The sequence below is a fragment of the Lynx canadensis genome, chromosome X (genome assembly GCF_007474595.2).
Source record: "Lynx canadensis isolate LIC74 chromosome X, mLynCan4.pri.v2, whole genome shotgun sequence".
In the NCBI taxonomy this organism is placed as follows: Eukaryota; Metazoa; Chordata; class Mammalia; order Carnivora; family Felidae; genus Lynx; species Lynx canadensis.
In genome coordinates, this window is record NC_044321.2 from 107504440 (window position 1) to 107521864 (window position 17425).

Below are 17425 nucleotides of genomic sequence, written 5' to 3' on the forward strand. Positions count from 1 at the left end.
ATAAACAAAGCCGTAAGTCAAGAGCAGGTGGCCCACACTGATTGTCATAAAAAGCTCTGCCTTCTCAAGAGCATGGAGTACACCTTAAAACATAGAACAAGGAAACACGCAGTAATGGATGCTAAATACTGTTCCAGACTGCAACCGGCAGGCCCAAACCCAGTCACTCAAAGCAACTAAATATGGAACCTGTCTGCTTCTTCCTCTGGAGGGGAAGTAGAATAGGAGGCAAAAAGAGTATGGCGATATTAAACTCAGTTTGAAAATGAAGGTTCCAAAGTGAACATACAATCTGCTTCTAAGAATAGCTACCAAGGAAACCACTGAAAAGAATGACGATGTTCCTCACAGCATTGGTTTCTAACTATACGGCGTACGTGTATCGGGCCAATGTGTGCGAGGGAAAAAGGCAAGAGAGAGAAGAGAGCAGAACAGAAGAAAACCGTTCTCGAGCCCACGTATTTGTCTACCTCCCAAACTTCCTCTTAAAATGCAACAACACAGGGGTGCCCAGGTGGCTCAGCCGGTTAAGCATCAGACTCTCGATTTCGGCTTAGGTCATGATCTCAAGTTCGTGAGATCGAGCCCCACACGGGGCGCTGAGCTGACTGCGTGCAGCCTACTTGGGATATTCTCTCTCTCTCTCTCTCTCTCTCTCTCTCTCTCTCTCTCTCTGCCCCTCCTCTGTCCACGCTCTCTCTCTCAAAACAAATAAACATTAGATAGATAGATAGATAGATAGATAGATAGATAGATAGATAAAATGAAACAACACACACAAAAAAACACAGGATGCAGCCAGTGCTTACCACGGACACTTTGCTCACTACGTCCCTCGCAACTGCCAAGCCCTGAGCAAAAGTACGGGCTGCTACAAACGCACGGGTGACCTGCAGCTTCAGCTTCCGAGGGACATCTCCAAAGGGCTTCAGCTGCTCGGTGTACTTGCTCACACATTCCAGGTACTCGTCTGTAAAGTGGTACTGGGAGTTCACCAGGCGGAACATCCGCTCCAGAAGGCGAGCCCAGAAGTCACTTAGCATCTCTTCCAGGTTGACGCTTCCCGCCACATAGTAGCGCTTCAGCTCTCCGAAGAGATCTTTAAATAGCTCGGAATTCTGCATGTATAAGCGGCCATATGTCTTCACGAACATGTCATTGAGGGATTTCTCTGCGTTTTCCAGCAGTTCTTTGAAGAATTCTAAAAACCAAACAAAAAAAAAAAAAGAAGAAGAAAAAGAAAGAAAGGGTTTTCAGTAACTGAATAACGGAGGGCTCTTCGGGTCCATTTGAAGACTGAAAAAAAAAATCAGAGAATTAAACTGGAAAACATGCTCACATAGGTGGATTTCTTTCGAGGGGATGTGGCATTGCTGGTCGTTTGTCAACGAAAGGAAACCTAGGTCACAAGTTACAAAGTCTCAGGGGGAAAAAAAGAATTTTTAGACCAAGAACTTTTCGGAAGTCGATATAAAACACACACACAGCCAGACACTTCTCTCATTCAGTCACAAGGTGAAGAAAGAACCAGATAAAAATGGGTACATGAAGTCTAAAACATGAGATCTGCCAGAACTTTCCTAAGACTCTAAACCAAAACCAATGATGCCTCTGAATTGAAACCTAACACCAGTGGACAGGTATTTTCAAAACATGTTGTTTTACTTGGACACATTTTTTTTTCTTTTTCTCCTTACATCTACATGACATGTAAGAACGCTACCCAGGAAATGCTAGCGGACAAGAAACATATGAAACACCCTAAAAGCTAGCACTGAGATTTTCCGCAACTAAGTTCACAGGTGTTCCCTGGGACATTAGTACAAATTGGGGTATCCAAGCTGACCTTGGGTTCTTAAAGGATTCATATGGTAACATCATGAGATTCTTGGCGGGAAGTGGGGAAGGAGAGAGAGAGAAATGTCTCACAGACTCAACCACAGATCTGGTATATTTATAGGACAACAGGGAAAACTAAAATAAATAAGAATTCCTGGTTATTTTGGATTTACTTTTTTGGCCTGAGTGTTAAAGATAGTAATCTCTTAAGTACACATGGCAAATTAGTTTCTCCTGAAGCTTTTCTTAGGCAGGTCAGAGAAGAGAAGAGCTAATGGTGCATCTGTATCAATAATTCTTCAAGAATCTATGGTTGGTATAAAAATAAACACTTCATGACATCAAGTTTATAAGCAGGAAATGTAATAAATACCGAAGCAAAATATAAGGACATCAATTAAGAAAGTGCCTCCAGGGGTGCCTGGGTGGCTCAGTTGGTTAAGCATCTGACTCTTGGTTTTGGTTCCGGTCATGCTCTCGCAGTTTGTGAGTTCAGGCCCCACATAGGGCTCTGCTTGCTTGGGATATTCATTCATTCATTCATTCATTCATTCATTCATTCATATTCTGTCTGTCTGTCTCTCTCTCTCCACCCCCGCCCCGTGCTCTTCCCCGCCTCCTTCCCTCCTTCCTTCCCTCCCTCTCTCTCTCTGTCAAAAATAAGTAAATAAACTTAACCAAAAAAAGTGCCTCCAACCAAACATGGAGCAGCAAAGAAAATATGGTGCCTCTTTCAAAGCCAGAAGAACATTAACAATCTTATCAAAATGCAATAGGGTGACAAAGCCATTATCTTCTCATAATGGGAAAGCATACTGGCAGGCAAATCAGAGGCTGAAAGCTGCCTTCAAATAGTTTCTCAAAACCTGCACTGGAAACACAGAAGCCTTTTGGAGGGGATGCGTGCCTTTGCTTACTTCCAAGAGATTCCATACCTATGTCCCTAACTCGTCACCACGCATAGTTGCTCGATGCTTGAGGCTGAAGTCCACAGTCTTCTGCATTCCAGCTTTATAAACTATGTGTGTTTTGTTTGTGGGGGTGGTTTTGCACAGAGAACGGCTCTTTCCTTTTCCTTTGGTTGAGTTTTTCTCTCTACTACCATTTATCTTGTATTTCCTAGGCTTTCTTCAAGGAGAGAAAGGAAAATGGATTCTCTCCGAAGAGGTAAAAAAAAATTTAAAAAATGAAAAAAAAAGGTTGGGAGGCCAAGTCAACTCCTCACCTCCATTACAACTGCACAGTCTGGCATTTTTACCAACGTTCTCTCCCTGGAATTAGACCAGAAAGAACACAAGGAGATAGGGGAACTATATGAAAAGCATTATTCAAATCAGGTACCTGAGAGGCCTCTGATTCTCTCCAAAATCCTAAGTGATTCTCAAGTGTGGCCCCAAGACGGGCAAGCATCACCAACATCACCAGGATACTTGTTGGAAATGCCAAGTTCTTGGGCCCCACCCTAAACCCACTGGATCCGAGGCCCTGGGGATGGAGCCCAACCATCTACAACCCTGCTTCCCCTAACATGTGAGAACCACTCACCTCTCAATAGGGATCAACACCAGCTCAGGGCTGTGCTAATATGAAGCATGTGGGTTAAGCGTTTTAATTAGAGGAAAATGTCTTCCCAATGAGTTGGGTTTTTAAAATTTCTTTTCTTGCATTCTTGGGTATGATTTATGATGCTTTCGGGGGGACAAATGTTCCTGTGCGGAAGTCTCTACTAAGTGTGTGGATGCAGGTAGCACTTTTCTAGAATTCAAAGCTGGGGAGTCTTGCGGTAAGAAGAGACCTTAGTACGTGTCCAATGAGTTGCACACATAGCTCCCACATACTGGAAAAACAAAGCCTGGTCATTGAGATCAAAATGCAAGCCTTCTGTCAATCCAGTGCTATTAATATTTCACGATCCAAAAGAGAAGATTCCAAAGGTAACCACAGGCCCTTCCTTAATATTGGATTTTTATTATAGTGCTCATAAAATTGGCACACGTCATTTAGCGTAGAAGTAGGATGTTGAAAATTATTTGACTTGTGCTTTGATGACTCACTTAATAAGTAACTCTGAATACTCGCATTTCTAGTGAATGGCATCCACAGGTTTTAAGGGTAGGGGCAGAGTGGCATTTCAAAGGTATTTTAATTGAAAACATCTATAAAATGTCAGAGTTCGTTGTTCAGGCTTCAAAGTGCTCCAGGTCAATGAAATGCTCAGACACTAAACATTTTATGGACAAAAATAAAAGTCTTAGAGTTCGTCATTCAGATCAAAAACCTATGGGTTGGTGTAGCTCTGTATAACATAGCTTTGGAGTATAAGAGAAATGATCTAATTAAGAGGAGAACCGATTTCAAACCGGCATGCCCTCTGTCTAACACCATCGTGGACCTTACTTTGTTTCCCATGACTCAAATCCGGTCTAGAAAGGGTGTGTGTGTGTGTGTGTGTGTGTGTGTGTGTGTGTGAGAAGTACATGCGCTGTGTGTTATGTTAATTTAAACTTTAAGAGATTAGCTTGGCGCTACATACATATTAAATTCTAATTCCTTTGATTGTTCAGAAAATTCATTTCCTTTCCTTCACACTTTAAAGACTCTTTAGTGTGGCTATATAAGTTGCAAATATAAAGATCGTTGGAGTGGGCTATATATAGAAATTGTATAAAACTGATATAACAAGTTAAAATCTGATAATTTAATCCCTCCTAATGGCTATGCAATTTGACAAGTATTTACTGAGTGGCTATTAGGGGCTCAAATCAAAGCACACTGTTTTACCATGCACTTTAACCTTCTTGCCGAATCAGACTCCGGTCAGCATTTCCAGAAAGACAAATTTCCTTCATCCAATTCACCTTCACTATACCGCCAACCCTCCACACGTGGTTTTACGTGCCCCAGAGATTTTTAAAGCATCTATAAAATCCTTAATCCTTCGTTTCATATAGCAAGTTTTAAAATATTCGTCTCTTTCACCTATGGAAGTTAACAGAACAAAAGTGAAGGGATCCCAAGAACCCAAACTAATTTCTCTTTGGACTTCTTATGGTCCTGTTCGGTTGGACTATGTGGCCTATGCCATTTGCCTCGGACACCTTGCAAGGTTGGCAGGCATAGTTTAAATTCTAAAATCCATACTAAGGGGCACCTGGGTGGCTCAGGCAGTTAAGTACCCAACTTTGGCTCAGGTCACGATCTCACGGTTCATGAGTTCAAGCCCCACATCAGGCTCTCTGCTCTCAGAGCCTGCTTCAGATCCTCTGCTCTCTCTCTCTGCCCCTCCCCCCAAAAACAAACAAAAAAAACATTAAAAAATAAATAAAACAAGATCCATACCAATTACTAGGCACCTGGGTGGGTCAGTCGGTTAGCATCTGACTCTTGATTTCAGGTCAGGTCACGATCTCACCGTTCGTGAGTTTGAGCCCCAGGTTGGGCTCTGTACTGACAGTGTGGAGCCTGATTGGGATTTTCTCTCTCCCTCCCTCTCTCTCTCTCTCTCTCTCTCCCCCTTTCTGCCCCCCCGCTCAAATAAATAAGCATTAAAATCCATACCAATCAGGTACAATATCAAAGCATAATAATTTGCTCTAAGGAGAAAAAAAGAGAAAACGGGAGAAAAAGCTTTTACATCTGCTACTCCTATCAAACTAGCAGCTTTCGTAGATTGTTAAAGAATTCTTTCACATCCCCTCTCCCCCTTTCCTTCCTAGGACACTTCCTTCTACAATGAGGACTAGAACGTGGGTTAGACATTCAGGTCCCGGTCCATTAGCCATCAACAGCAACCTCATAAATGGTTGTAACGTTCATCTCCACTTTTCCCCCATTATTCAGAAATCAGGATCAGGGTCAGAGCTTAACTGCTAACAAAGAACCGCGTAGGCATGAAGACACCTCGCAGTCATTCCTTCTTAATCATTGTGTCTGAAGCCAAGTGTAAGACACTTCATGGCTCAGAGAGAACCAGCTAGAGCAGTGTAAACCAGAATTCCACAACGACCAGAAGCTTAGTTAACTGGCATTAGGTCTCCCCTGTGGCAACTGCTTGTATTCATGAAAAATGCCGGGCAGGGAGTGTGTTTCAACTGATGCTACCAGTGGCTGAGAGACAGTCAGAGAGAAGAAGACTGTGTATAAGCGTTGAAAATATGGTATCTGTGACCAGGGTTTATTTCTCCTTCAGCTTCCAGTTTGGAGGCTTAAGTGTTTACGTTCTAAGGACCAAGCTACTCCCAGGTCTCATGAAGGTGCACCTGACATGGGGGTGGAAATAAACACCGCAACATGCTATACATATCCAACCCGGCGTGACACAGGGGGAAAAGCATGGGACCTCTCATTGATGAGCTGTGTGACCCGGAATGGACAGAGGAGCTACCCTCTCTGATCTTCTGTTGCCTCATCCATAACATGAGGCGGTCACTACTCATCTCACATGGATGATGGCCAGCACGTAGGAGATGCTCAAGAAATGGACACTTTCTGTCAACTGTCCAGGGCTATTTTGTCACCTTTAGAGTGTCTTCCTGTCTACAATCACTTAAATCTTTCTTTTGAAGCTGGTTTTCATCTTTCCTGGCAGAGTCAAATAGTATCCAGCTCCGGGTACGTAAATGAAGCCAAAGCGGCTGGAGATGGATTAGGAAGACCCAAGGCCTTACACAACTGGGAGCAATTTAGTCAAGGGAAATGCTTAACGACTCTGACTTCCAATGCTGTGAAACATCTCAGACATCTACGACGGTGGCAGCTGCCACTGAAACACAGCAAAGACAGAAACCTCAACCCATCGAACAGGTTTTGTATTATATTAGGAGGGAGTATCACACACACCGCACGTAGATAAACACGGATCAGGGCATTAGAGTAAGCCAAGAACTGGGGAAAGGAAAATTAAGAAATAAGCGGCAGGTCGGTCCCCAAGCCTCCCCGCGTATGTCATTTGCACACCGCCTTCTTTTCCTGGAGTCTGCTCGGTACATCGAGCTGGGGGACTCTAAGTATTTTCCAGCTCTAAAATGCGATGATCCTCAATGTCAGGAGTATCACTTTAACATGGGAAAAACTAGGATGAGAAGGCAGCTTTTCCATATACGAGTTTCCTCCATAAATATCCTGTCTTTTAAAAGAACGAAAAAGAACATCACGTACAGCCACTTGTCTTGCATCAAATAAACATTCAAAATTCTCGAAACAGGTCAAAAGGCCCCCGGTTCTGCTGTTCAATGCCATTAGTTACTCCATTATAAACAATCGACTGGCCATTGATTAATGAGCTAGAAAACATTCTAGAACTAACCCATGACCTACAGAGACTGGAAGCCCTTTCTATTCAATCCGTTTGGCGTGGTGCTACAAATTACCACCTTGTATTTATATTATTATGAAGCTGCTTTTTACACAGATGGATTAATTTCCTCTTTACTGTAAAGACTGTATTTCACAGCCCTGGTATGGTGCGCAAACAGTAAGTTACCACCTCGACGAAATTCCTGAGAAAAGAAGCCTGTGAGTGCTACAAATCATACCTTTCTCACTGTTAAGAAAACTCCGAGAGTTCTATTCACCCCCTCACCCAAGATCACGCGTTAATAAAGAATGGTTGACATAAGCATCTATAAACGTCAGAGCAAACGGAAATTAAAAAAGCATCTTACGGACTGAAACCAAACTGAAACTTTGGTCTTTGACCATCTCCTCCTGTCTTACTTTTTCAGTAGTCTCTGTATTTTAAGTTTTCAGCAGGGACTTTCCTCTATCCTGGCATAATCTTACACTCCAAAAGTGCCTGGGAGGGCATGGTGTACGAAAAGGACATATACATGGGGCACCTGGGTGGCTCACATCCAACTCTTGATTTTGGCTCAGGTCATGATCTCATGGTTTGTGAGTTCAAGCCCTGCATCAGGCTCTGCACTGACAGTGCAAGGGCCCGCTTGGGATTCCCTCTCCCTCCCTCCCTCCCTCCCTCCCTCCCTCTCTCTCTCTCTCCCCCCTCTGTCTCTGCTCCTCCCTTGCGTGTCCTATCTCAAAATAAATAAACTTTAACCAAAGCTTTTTTAAATAAAAGGACATGTATTTGACTAACACTCATCAACCGGTGGCATCTCGATAGACCTCTCCTAGGTTGATGACAAGACAATTGCCAAGTGCAGGCCTTACTAGGGGCTGCGAACATATGAAAAGGTGCTAGGGATCCTGCCAAAGTAGGTTGATCTTCTTAATTAATGCATTTCGAACGCTAAAGCTCCTTATGTTGATCTCTCATGGCCCCTGTCTCATGCTACTGTAGCCAGAGACATGGGACAAATACTGTAAGGCCCCTTGTACTGGACCTCGTCCCATCCATACTAAGGGTCTACCCAACACCAGCCAGTTTCCTTTAACACCCATGTTTCTGCTCATTCAAGTGCCCAGAGAAGGCAGAGGGGATGCTGAAGCTACCCCAGGAGGGTAACTTCCATATACTAACCTCTATGTGGATCTACTGTATGGCCTCATATACAAACCTCATCATACAGTCTAGGTGCTCATGACCTAATTAATATCAAGAGAAAAGTCAGGACAAAACGCAGCATAATCAGTTATGATGCTAATTTGCATCTACCTGCACAAAACACCATGAGGTAGGGCCAACGTTGACATAGACACAATGAGTGTTAGGGACCTGGGGTAATTTTTTTCAATAGACACTGCTCAATTTTGAGCACCCAAATCATTCAGTGACATTTTATAGCCAGAAAAATACTATACCTTCATGTATCCAAACATTACTTTATTTCCCTTTATTCTATTCATTTAACTTAATTGCTGGAAGTTTCCATGCATTTTTCTGCGGTCTACAAATGGTCTACAGTGAGCACTGATACTTCAGGAGAAAAAAAAAAACATTTTCTTCAAACACCACCAAAGCACTTCTTGTATTTTTCATAAAAATGATTTTTTTTTCCTATCAAGTATCCCTTTCAAATTATTGCAATTTGAAAGGTACGGAGAGGTATGAAAAAAATGTAAATAAATTGCCCACAATCCCACCGCTAAAAGAGAGCAACAATGGTTTATCAAATTACCTCTTTTCCCCATGAAGATATGCATCACATGCTTGAAATCATACCGTATTTGTACCCTGTTCTCAGGTAACACCGTAATGGTTAACGTTTCCTATGTGATTAAAGATTCTTCAGAAATATCACCTGTGGGGCACCTGGGTGGCTCAGTCGGTTAAGCGTCCACCTTTGGCTCCGGGTAATGATCGTGCAGTTCATGAGTTCAAGCCCCACATCCGGCTCTGTGCCCACGGCTCAGAGCCTGGAGCCTGCTTTGCATTGGGTTGTCGCGGTCTCTCTCTGCCCCTCCCCCACTCACGCTCGCACGTGCTCTCTTTCTCTCAAAAATAAATATTAAAAAAAATTTTTTTTAAAAAGAAACATCGCTTTGTAACAACTGCGTATACATGACACTGTACGGACAGGTCACAATCGTTATGGGACCCTTAGACCGATTTCCTGTTTTTCATTATTATAGGTTAATGCTGTGATGAACGCCCTTGTACATCAATCTGACCGCAGACCTTTCTGTCCCTGAGATAAATACCTACACGTGGAATTAGTAAATCAAAGGCTGGGAATGCATTCGAAACTTCTGACAGACTGACCTCCAGAAAAGGTGTGCCCACGTGGCACTCCACCTGAGTCACATGTCTGAGTCATATTTATTCCGAGAGTTTCGATGGCTTTGCTAGTTCTTTCAAGCGAAGGGGGGGGGGGGGGGGACGGAGACGGGAAGGGACAATAAACAAGAAAGGCCTGACCGGCTTGAGAATTCTCCCAGTCAATCAGTCGGGAGTCAGTGCTAGATCAAATACGCCCCTTTCTTTGCCTGGACAGACAGCTGCCCGCAAGAGGGTGGGCAGAGAGGAACAACAGCGTTCTAAACTCCCAGGCTCAGAGTGCAATGAACCAACAAAGTAGATAAAAGCAGTTCAGCTGAAGCTCTTCCATTTATTTACTTGCCTCCAAACAGATCAGCTGCTTCTTGCTGCTGCCTTGACTTCTAAAGAAGTCAAAGCTAACAGCAGAGGCCCGCGGCGAAAGCGCCCCGGGCGGAGGGATCCTTGGAAGCTGCACAAGTATTTGCAACCCGCCCAGAGCGCCAATGCTACGGCCACGATTGGTCACACTTCAGATAACAACTCAAAAGGCAGAAAACCTTTGTCAATACAGAAATGTGTGTGTTTTGTCTGAGCTCTTGATTTGATTACAGTAAAGCTGGCAGTGGCTCTTTTTCATCAAGTTTCACAGAGAGATTATAAAAGAGTTAGCATGGAAGGAAAAGAAAATAGAATCGTAAAGGAAAGGGGAGTGGGGCTTCCCAACGAAATCAAAGACCATTACTATTATGATCTGGAAAAGAGCGCTACATTTGCAGGATGGCCAGAAGGCCTCGGGTCTCTCTCTGTAGTTTTGTGGCTGTGAAATGTTGTCCACTGCACTGTGGCAGAAGTTTGAAAAGGCAACACATTTCTTAAAAAGGCCTCAACGGATGAAATCTGAGGTGAGGATGAAAAAGCGACCCTAGGTTGTATGTACGTTAGACATTTCTTTGACACATTTATTTTGAGGATATTTAAGACTTTAAACAAAGGTTACTATTTATTTGAGAGAGAGAGAGAGAGAGAGACAGAGAACGTGGGGGAGGGGCCAAGAGAGAGGGAGACACAGCATCCGAACCAGGCTCCAGGCTCTGAGCTGTCAGCACAGAACCCGATGCGGGGCTTGAACCCACGGACAGCGAGACCATGACCTGAGCTGAAGTCGGAGGCTCAACCAACTGAGCCACCCAGGTGCCCAAGACTTTTTTTTTTTTAATGTAAAAACCTCCCAGGGGGCCTTTGGTTATAAAGTCAATATGGATGTGCAAAGGAAAATAATAAAACCATGCAGCTGAAAAAATAAAGTCAGAGGTCAGGGCAATTCCGGAAATTTCAGTTTGGCTAATGGCCATGAAGCTGGGTTGGACGTATCTGCCTTTTAAGGTGAGCGGCCAGCTTCCTCCCACCGAGGTCACCGATTTCGTGGGCATGTGAATTCTAATGCCATCAACTCCCTGCACCTCCACGCTGGTTATCCGACTGGCCTAATGAAGTGGATGGCCAGTATGAAGTCTGGGAAATTTCCAGTCAGTGATTAAAACACAGATTTGGCTAAATCTGCAGAGTGTGACATGTCCTGCCTTTGTGAAATGATAGAAAACAAGGGGGCGTGAGGGCTTAAGGAAAGGGTGGCCACTTTGATTTGCACTTGGCCCATGCAGATAGATGGGACAGACAATTATTTCTTTTATGTGCGTTTTAAGCTAATTCAGAAAATTTCTACTATTATTCGAGTTAACAAGCTTCAGGCTCAAGGGAGGGTTTTCAAAGACCTGCGGAGAGTAGTGGAGTTAAGAAATCATAGCGGGAAAATAGAGGGTACCAGACAGGCGGCTAATTAACATCTTGTAAGACCTTTCACTAAAGCAGCTGGTCTAGTCACATGTTTAGAAGATACACAGAATTTTTAGAATTGAAAGGGTCTTTAGAGAGCATCTAGCTCAACCCCCTCATTTTATGGATGGGAAAACTGAGACCCAGCAAATGTCAGAACCAGGCTGACAATTCAGTGTGCTGTCTCCCAAAGTTACTCCATTTGCTCCCTAAAATGATGAATCAACAGAGTTTTCGCGATGGGCTAGCATCAGACAACCTATCTCCTTAAGATTTCTTCAACATGCAAACCAAACCGTTTGATTCGGGAAGTTGGGCAAAAATATACTCGCATACTTGTTAACATCAGTTTTACTACGTGATTCAGAGATATACTGAACACGGCAGCTCTAATCTTCTTAATCTATTTGGGTTGTTTGAACCATGCTTCTTTTAAAAACAACTAGTCTCTCACAAAACACGACATTTTGGGGTGGGCCTTTATGTTGTGGTCCCAAAACACGGATTACGCCCCACTTCTATTATTTCTATTCCTCTGCCTGGCAATTCTTTCAAAGCCCCCTGAACTGCGCATGTGATTAGCATATTCATGAGACAACCGATTCAGCTATGTTAATTAGCAGTTCTCCTTAAAAAAAAAAAAAAAATCCCAGAACTCGCCAAGAGGGGGAGCAGCCAGCTCTGTCACTATCGCTTCCCGGCTCTAGGTGTCTAGCCTAGGATGGATTTCTGGCACCGAACATCGTAAGTTAAAGAGTGGACAGAGAAGATTACAGTGTGGAAAAATAAAGAGGTGAGACCTTAGACTCAGATGTGCAGGTTTAAAATGTGAGAAACCCGAGAATTCTGTGGGGGAGATGCGCTGCCTGAACGTGTACCTCTGTACTTCACTCGAGCCTGACAACACACACCTGCACACAGTTGACAACTTAAAACAGGATTTACAGGGGCGCCTGGGTGGCTCGGTCTGTTAAGCGACCGACTCTTGATTTTGGCTCAGGTCATGTCACGGTCCTTGGGATCGAGCCCCATGTTGGGCTGTGCACTGACAGCGTGGTGCCTGCTTCAGATTTTCTCTCTCTCTCTCTCTCTCTCTCTCTCTCTCTCTCTCTCTCTCTCTCTCTCCCACACACACACACACACACACACACAATTCTCTAAACTCTAAAAAATGAATTTACAGACTGTATAATCTCTTCAGATGGGCAAACAGAAAACTAAACGTGTAGAACAAAAAAAAAAAAAAAGCCTTTAGGGATGAGGGAACTGGCTTCGAAACACCACATTTGGCACCTGAACTCCGGAGCTTCTCAAGGCGGAATGATGGAAACTTGGGGTAATGGGATGGTCTCTGGTTAACGAAGGCTAATCCCCTAAAAAGCCTACAAATTTTGTTTTTGTTGAAAAGTTTATAACAAGCAATTGTTCCTGTCTTAGAAAGAAGTGGGTATCTCATAAACAAGACTAAAGGTTTTAAGTTGCCTGTGCTCGGGGTCACCACTTTAATTTTTTTTATGTTTGTTTATTTTTCAGAGACAGGGAGGGGGGGGCAGGGGCAGAGAGAGAGAGAGAGAGAGAGAGAGAGAGAGAGGCACAGAATCCAAAGCAGGCTCCAGGCTCTGAGCGGTCAGCACAGGGCCCGACACGGGGCTCGAACTCCTGAACCACGAGATCATGGCCTGAGCCGAAGTCGGACACTTAACCGACTGAGCCACCCAGGCGCCCCTAAATTTATACCATAAGCTTGGAAAATAGCAAAAGATGCTCCTTTGAAGTTGCTTGACCTTGTACGTTCCCATGGGTCCCTTTCCTATTTCCTCAGGACTCACCCTCAGCCTTCTTTATACCACCTTGCAGCCCCATCATGGTTCTCCAGCTGCCATCCTGCTGCTCGGTCCAACCTTCTCTCTTCCATTCACCCCAAGAACCTCGGGCTTGTCCTTTACAACGGCTTGGACAATTCTTTGAGCAAAGCACCCTGCCCTTGGATTTCTGAGCATCAAGACAACCTCTGTACGATTTTACTCACCATCATCTTTAGGCCTGAGGAGTGTTAGCAGTTCCTAACGGCCATCCTTAAAAATCAGTCAACAAACACAGCACACCCACGTGAGGCTTATGGTTTGTTGGATAGCAGTCACGTTTTACCATACAAAAGCATTTCATTATCTCAGAAAACCCAAATTGGAGGAAATAGGCAACATATCCCACACCTGTTCTGATCACCAGACCAAACACATTTCAACTACTATTCATTCCCTCAAAAGAAATTTAATCTGTTCTCACTACCTTTATTGTCTATGCCATAGTTGAAGTTAGAAGAAACGAACTAGAGTTTCATAATCATTTTCATGACCAGTTTTGAAACTGATACAGTATTATTAAAACATTTATTGAATGTGAAACCTGGTAGGGAAGGGCAAGAGAAACTTTTCTCTGTAATTTTTTTTAATGTTTTAATTTATTTTTGAGACAGAGAGAGACAGAGCATGAGCAGCAGAGGGGCAGAGAGAGAGGGAGACACAGACTCTGAAGCAGGCTCCAGTCTCTGAGCTGTCGGCACAGAGCCCGACGCGGGGCTCTCGAACTCACAGACTGTGAGATCATGACCTGAACTGAAGTCGGACACTTAACCGACTGAGCCACCCAGGCGCCCCTGTTTTCTCTGTAATTTTTAAAAAAACTTCTATTAACACTTACTGGTGGTGTTTCTCTGTGTGGCTTCTTAAAAACTACACGTTGGAATCATATGAGTAATGCCACAAAACCATGGGGAGCGAGAAGGGGAAAGAATAGCTAAACCAGCAGGCCTGGAGGCGAGAGAGATCACTAACGTCTGTGGCCTCATACCAGGAAGAGACAGGTCTAACAGGAAATGGGGCAACTTGGGGCACTTGAAAACTGTTTTATCTCCAACTCCATCATGCTGCCAACAGGTTAGTTGCTTGTAAAGAGCAGGACTTTTTCCTTCTAAATGACATGATAAAACCCCAAGGGGTCATTTTTTTTGGTATCAGCAGCTCAAGTTTTCAAAGATGGCTATCTGATTATCTTTCTAGGTATTGTCCTCAACGTTAAAGAAAATGCTTGGGTTACTGTGTTGAATGAGAAATGCCATAGTCAAGCAAATACCAGTCTTTCTAATAATTATAATAATAATTTATATAAAAATAAATATAATAATTATAATTAATAGAATATAAATAATTTGTATAATAATAATAATAATAATAATTAGACCACCAATATAGACAGAGGTGGTCTAAGATGTCTTTTGATATCAACACCCATCTCTGCGTGGTATTAGCACGTTGTTAAGTACTCTTTATAGTTACAACATGTGCGGTGAGTGGGGTATTGACTAATAAACAGGAAAGAGATATAAAAACATTTGTATCCAGGGGCACCTGGGTGGCTCAGTCAGTTAAGCGTCCGACTTCGGCTCAGGTCATGATCTCACGGTTTGTGAGTTCAAGCCCCACGTCGGGCTCTGTGCTGACAGCTCGGAGCCTGGAGCCTGCTTTGGATCCTGTGTCTCCTTCTCTCTCTGCCCCTCCCTAACTTGTGCTCTCTCTGTCTCTCAAAAAATAAACAAATGTAAAAAAAAAATTAAAAAAAAAAACATTTCTATCCATCCAGGAAAAAGGAGGACATAAAATTAAGACTGAACCCAATTTTGCACAGCAACTGTTGATAAAATGGGCACGAAAAATGGTATGCTATGTAGGGAAAACTTCAGTTCAACTACATTACAAATTAAATATGCTCTCATGGTCTAGCCTGAGAACCCAACACTTATTAAATCGGTTATAAGTTTCAAATAACAAATCTCGAAGCCAACATTTGAAATACAACCTGTTCTTTAGCTGGGGACTGCCTTATCAGCTATATAAATCTAATTTCATCCAACTTCTCACCATGGTAACAAGCCCTTTGCAGAAATACTCAAAGACATTTCACATCTCGAAAATTTGCCTTGTACTTCTTCACCACACATAATGTCAAGAAAAGCACGCTTCAAAGGTACTATGTAATTAGAATGGCCTTTAAAACAGGCACAAAGAAAACCATTCCTATGAAACTTAAACCTACTTCATAATAATCTTCAGACTGAGTACAGAGCACCAGAGAAAAGAATCCTGAGGGGTTTGGGATCCCACACTCCCTGGGTTTTAAAGTCTGTTACCGGTAGCGTTGCCTCCGATACGATTGAAGCGTCTCTCATTTGGACCCTATTGGCTAGCTGTTCACTATTAAAAGAAAGTGCGCCTACGAGCTTATGTTTGGCACAGGGGACCGAAATGGGTTTGGTCATGGCTTTACGTGGACAGACCACACCAAAGTGCCAGCTGAGAGACGAGGCCCAGCTTAACAGCAATTATAAATATAGTAGCTACTTCTGGGTCATCGCTGCATGGAAACCCAAGAGCTGAGTTTTAATCCTATCTGTGTACCACAGGGCTTCTAGGAACTCTAGTGGTCTCTGAGGAATCCAGTTTGAAATCTAATTGGAAATCCAGCATCTGCAGAATCTCTCTGGTTATGGTAAGTTTTCAGACGCCTGCTTTTTATTAGGGAGGTTTTTTTGTTTTGTTTTGTTTTTTAAAGTAACTTGCGTCAACAACACTATTTTGCGTTCACCCAAGAAAATAAATGAAAGCCTTTCAATTAAACTACGCTAATCTTTTTGTCTCCTTGTGACCATATTTCCATAATGCCTACCATACAGATTCTAGAGCATCCAGAAGGGCGCTAGCAATGACACTGGAGGACTAACTCGCCCCTAGGATCCAACAAGGAGAGTATCTTTGGAGAAGGCAGGGGAGCTCTGAAAAAGCAATTGGACAAACTGAACTGTCACCTCTAAAATGTGACTCGAATAAAAGGTAAAGACCAATCCAAGAGCAAAGCACGTCGATGCTTACTTGGACCAGACTTCCAAAACCTACCATCAAACTTCTTGTAACGGGAAGCAAAGATGGCTTGCAAACGATTGCACTGTTCGCTGACCACACTTTTGAAATCATCTTTACTTTGCAGGCTGTATTTCTCCTCCATCTCCGGGGAGCAGCAGGTATAACCCTGAGGACAGATCTTCAAATGATCACCTGGAAGATAAAACGTAAGACAATCAAGCTCCATTATCATTCATCAAGGCCAAGAGGGAAGAGTTTGGCTCAAGTGCACACTCTCTGCTTCATTTCCACCCGTGAGGTTCCTGCAAAGGCCTAGGCATCATGTGTATCTGAAAAGTTTTACTAAACTGAAAACATAGAGGGGGGGCGGTGGCTGGCTGGCTCAATGGGTAGAGCATGCGACTCTTGATCTCAGGGTTGAGTTCAAGCCCCACGTTGGGGGTAGAGTTTACTTAAAGAAAAAAAAAAAAAAACTAAAAACATCCGTTCTGTTATGGGAAGGCGAAAATAATAAAGCCACCTACAATAGACAAAAACTTTTGATTCAGGAACATTGCTACACTACAGGAAAATCGGTGCTGCCAATAAACATTATCGTTCAATATCAACCAAAGTCTTTTTTTTTTTAATATATATAAACTATTCAAGATTCTATGAGGCATAAGTTTTTCTAGCTTTTCTGAGTTTACATTCCAAGAGGGGGTACCTTAAGGAAGAATGATTTCTAAAATACATGACAGCCGAAAACTGAGCAAATACACCAGCGGTAGTTATACTGAGGAGAAGCAAAGGGATAAGTGGATTTCAAGGGGTTGTCGACCAAGAGGAAATAATGCGAGTTCACACTGGGTAATTTCAGGCTATGATAAGTCACAAAGGGTAATGGCAGGTGATCTTCAAACTTCAGGTTTTCTTGTCCGGCACCCTCTATGCAGTTGTTAGACACCGTGTGACCTTATGATACTGGGATGTGTAGCCACTCATCCCAATATAGACTAATGGCATCTGATAAATATAATCTTTATGTAGTGATATAGCCCTGAGAGTCAAGACAAATGTCAAAGACGCCATCACTCCACAGCAGCTCAGACACACAGAGGATCTCCCTCCCCTATACCAACTAGGTTCTGCTTGTGGTTCGGACTGGACGGTGCGGAGGGCTTTTTTTTTTATGTTTATT

The 17425-nt window shown here is 43.2% G+C and overlaps 1 protein-coding gene across 1 annotated transcript in view; it reads right to left on the bottom strand.

Moving 5' to 3' along the window:
• Nucleotides 1-17425, bottom strand: part of GPC4 (glypican 4) — a 109659-nt gene that overhangs the window by 20913 nt on the left and 71321 nt on the right. Inside the window, exons 2-3 of the mRNA XM_030306025.2 lie at nucleotides 16279-16437; nucleotides 810-1201 (exon numbers count right to left, since the gene is read on the bottom strand). Coding sequence (XP_030161885.1) covers nucleotides 810-1201; nucleotides 16279-16437 — 551 coding nt within the window. The remainder of the gene's footprint in view (nucleotides 1-809; nucleotides 1202-16278; nucleotides 16438-17425) is intronic.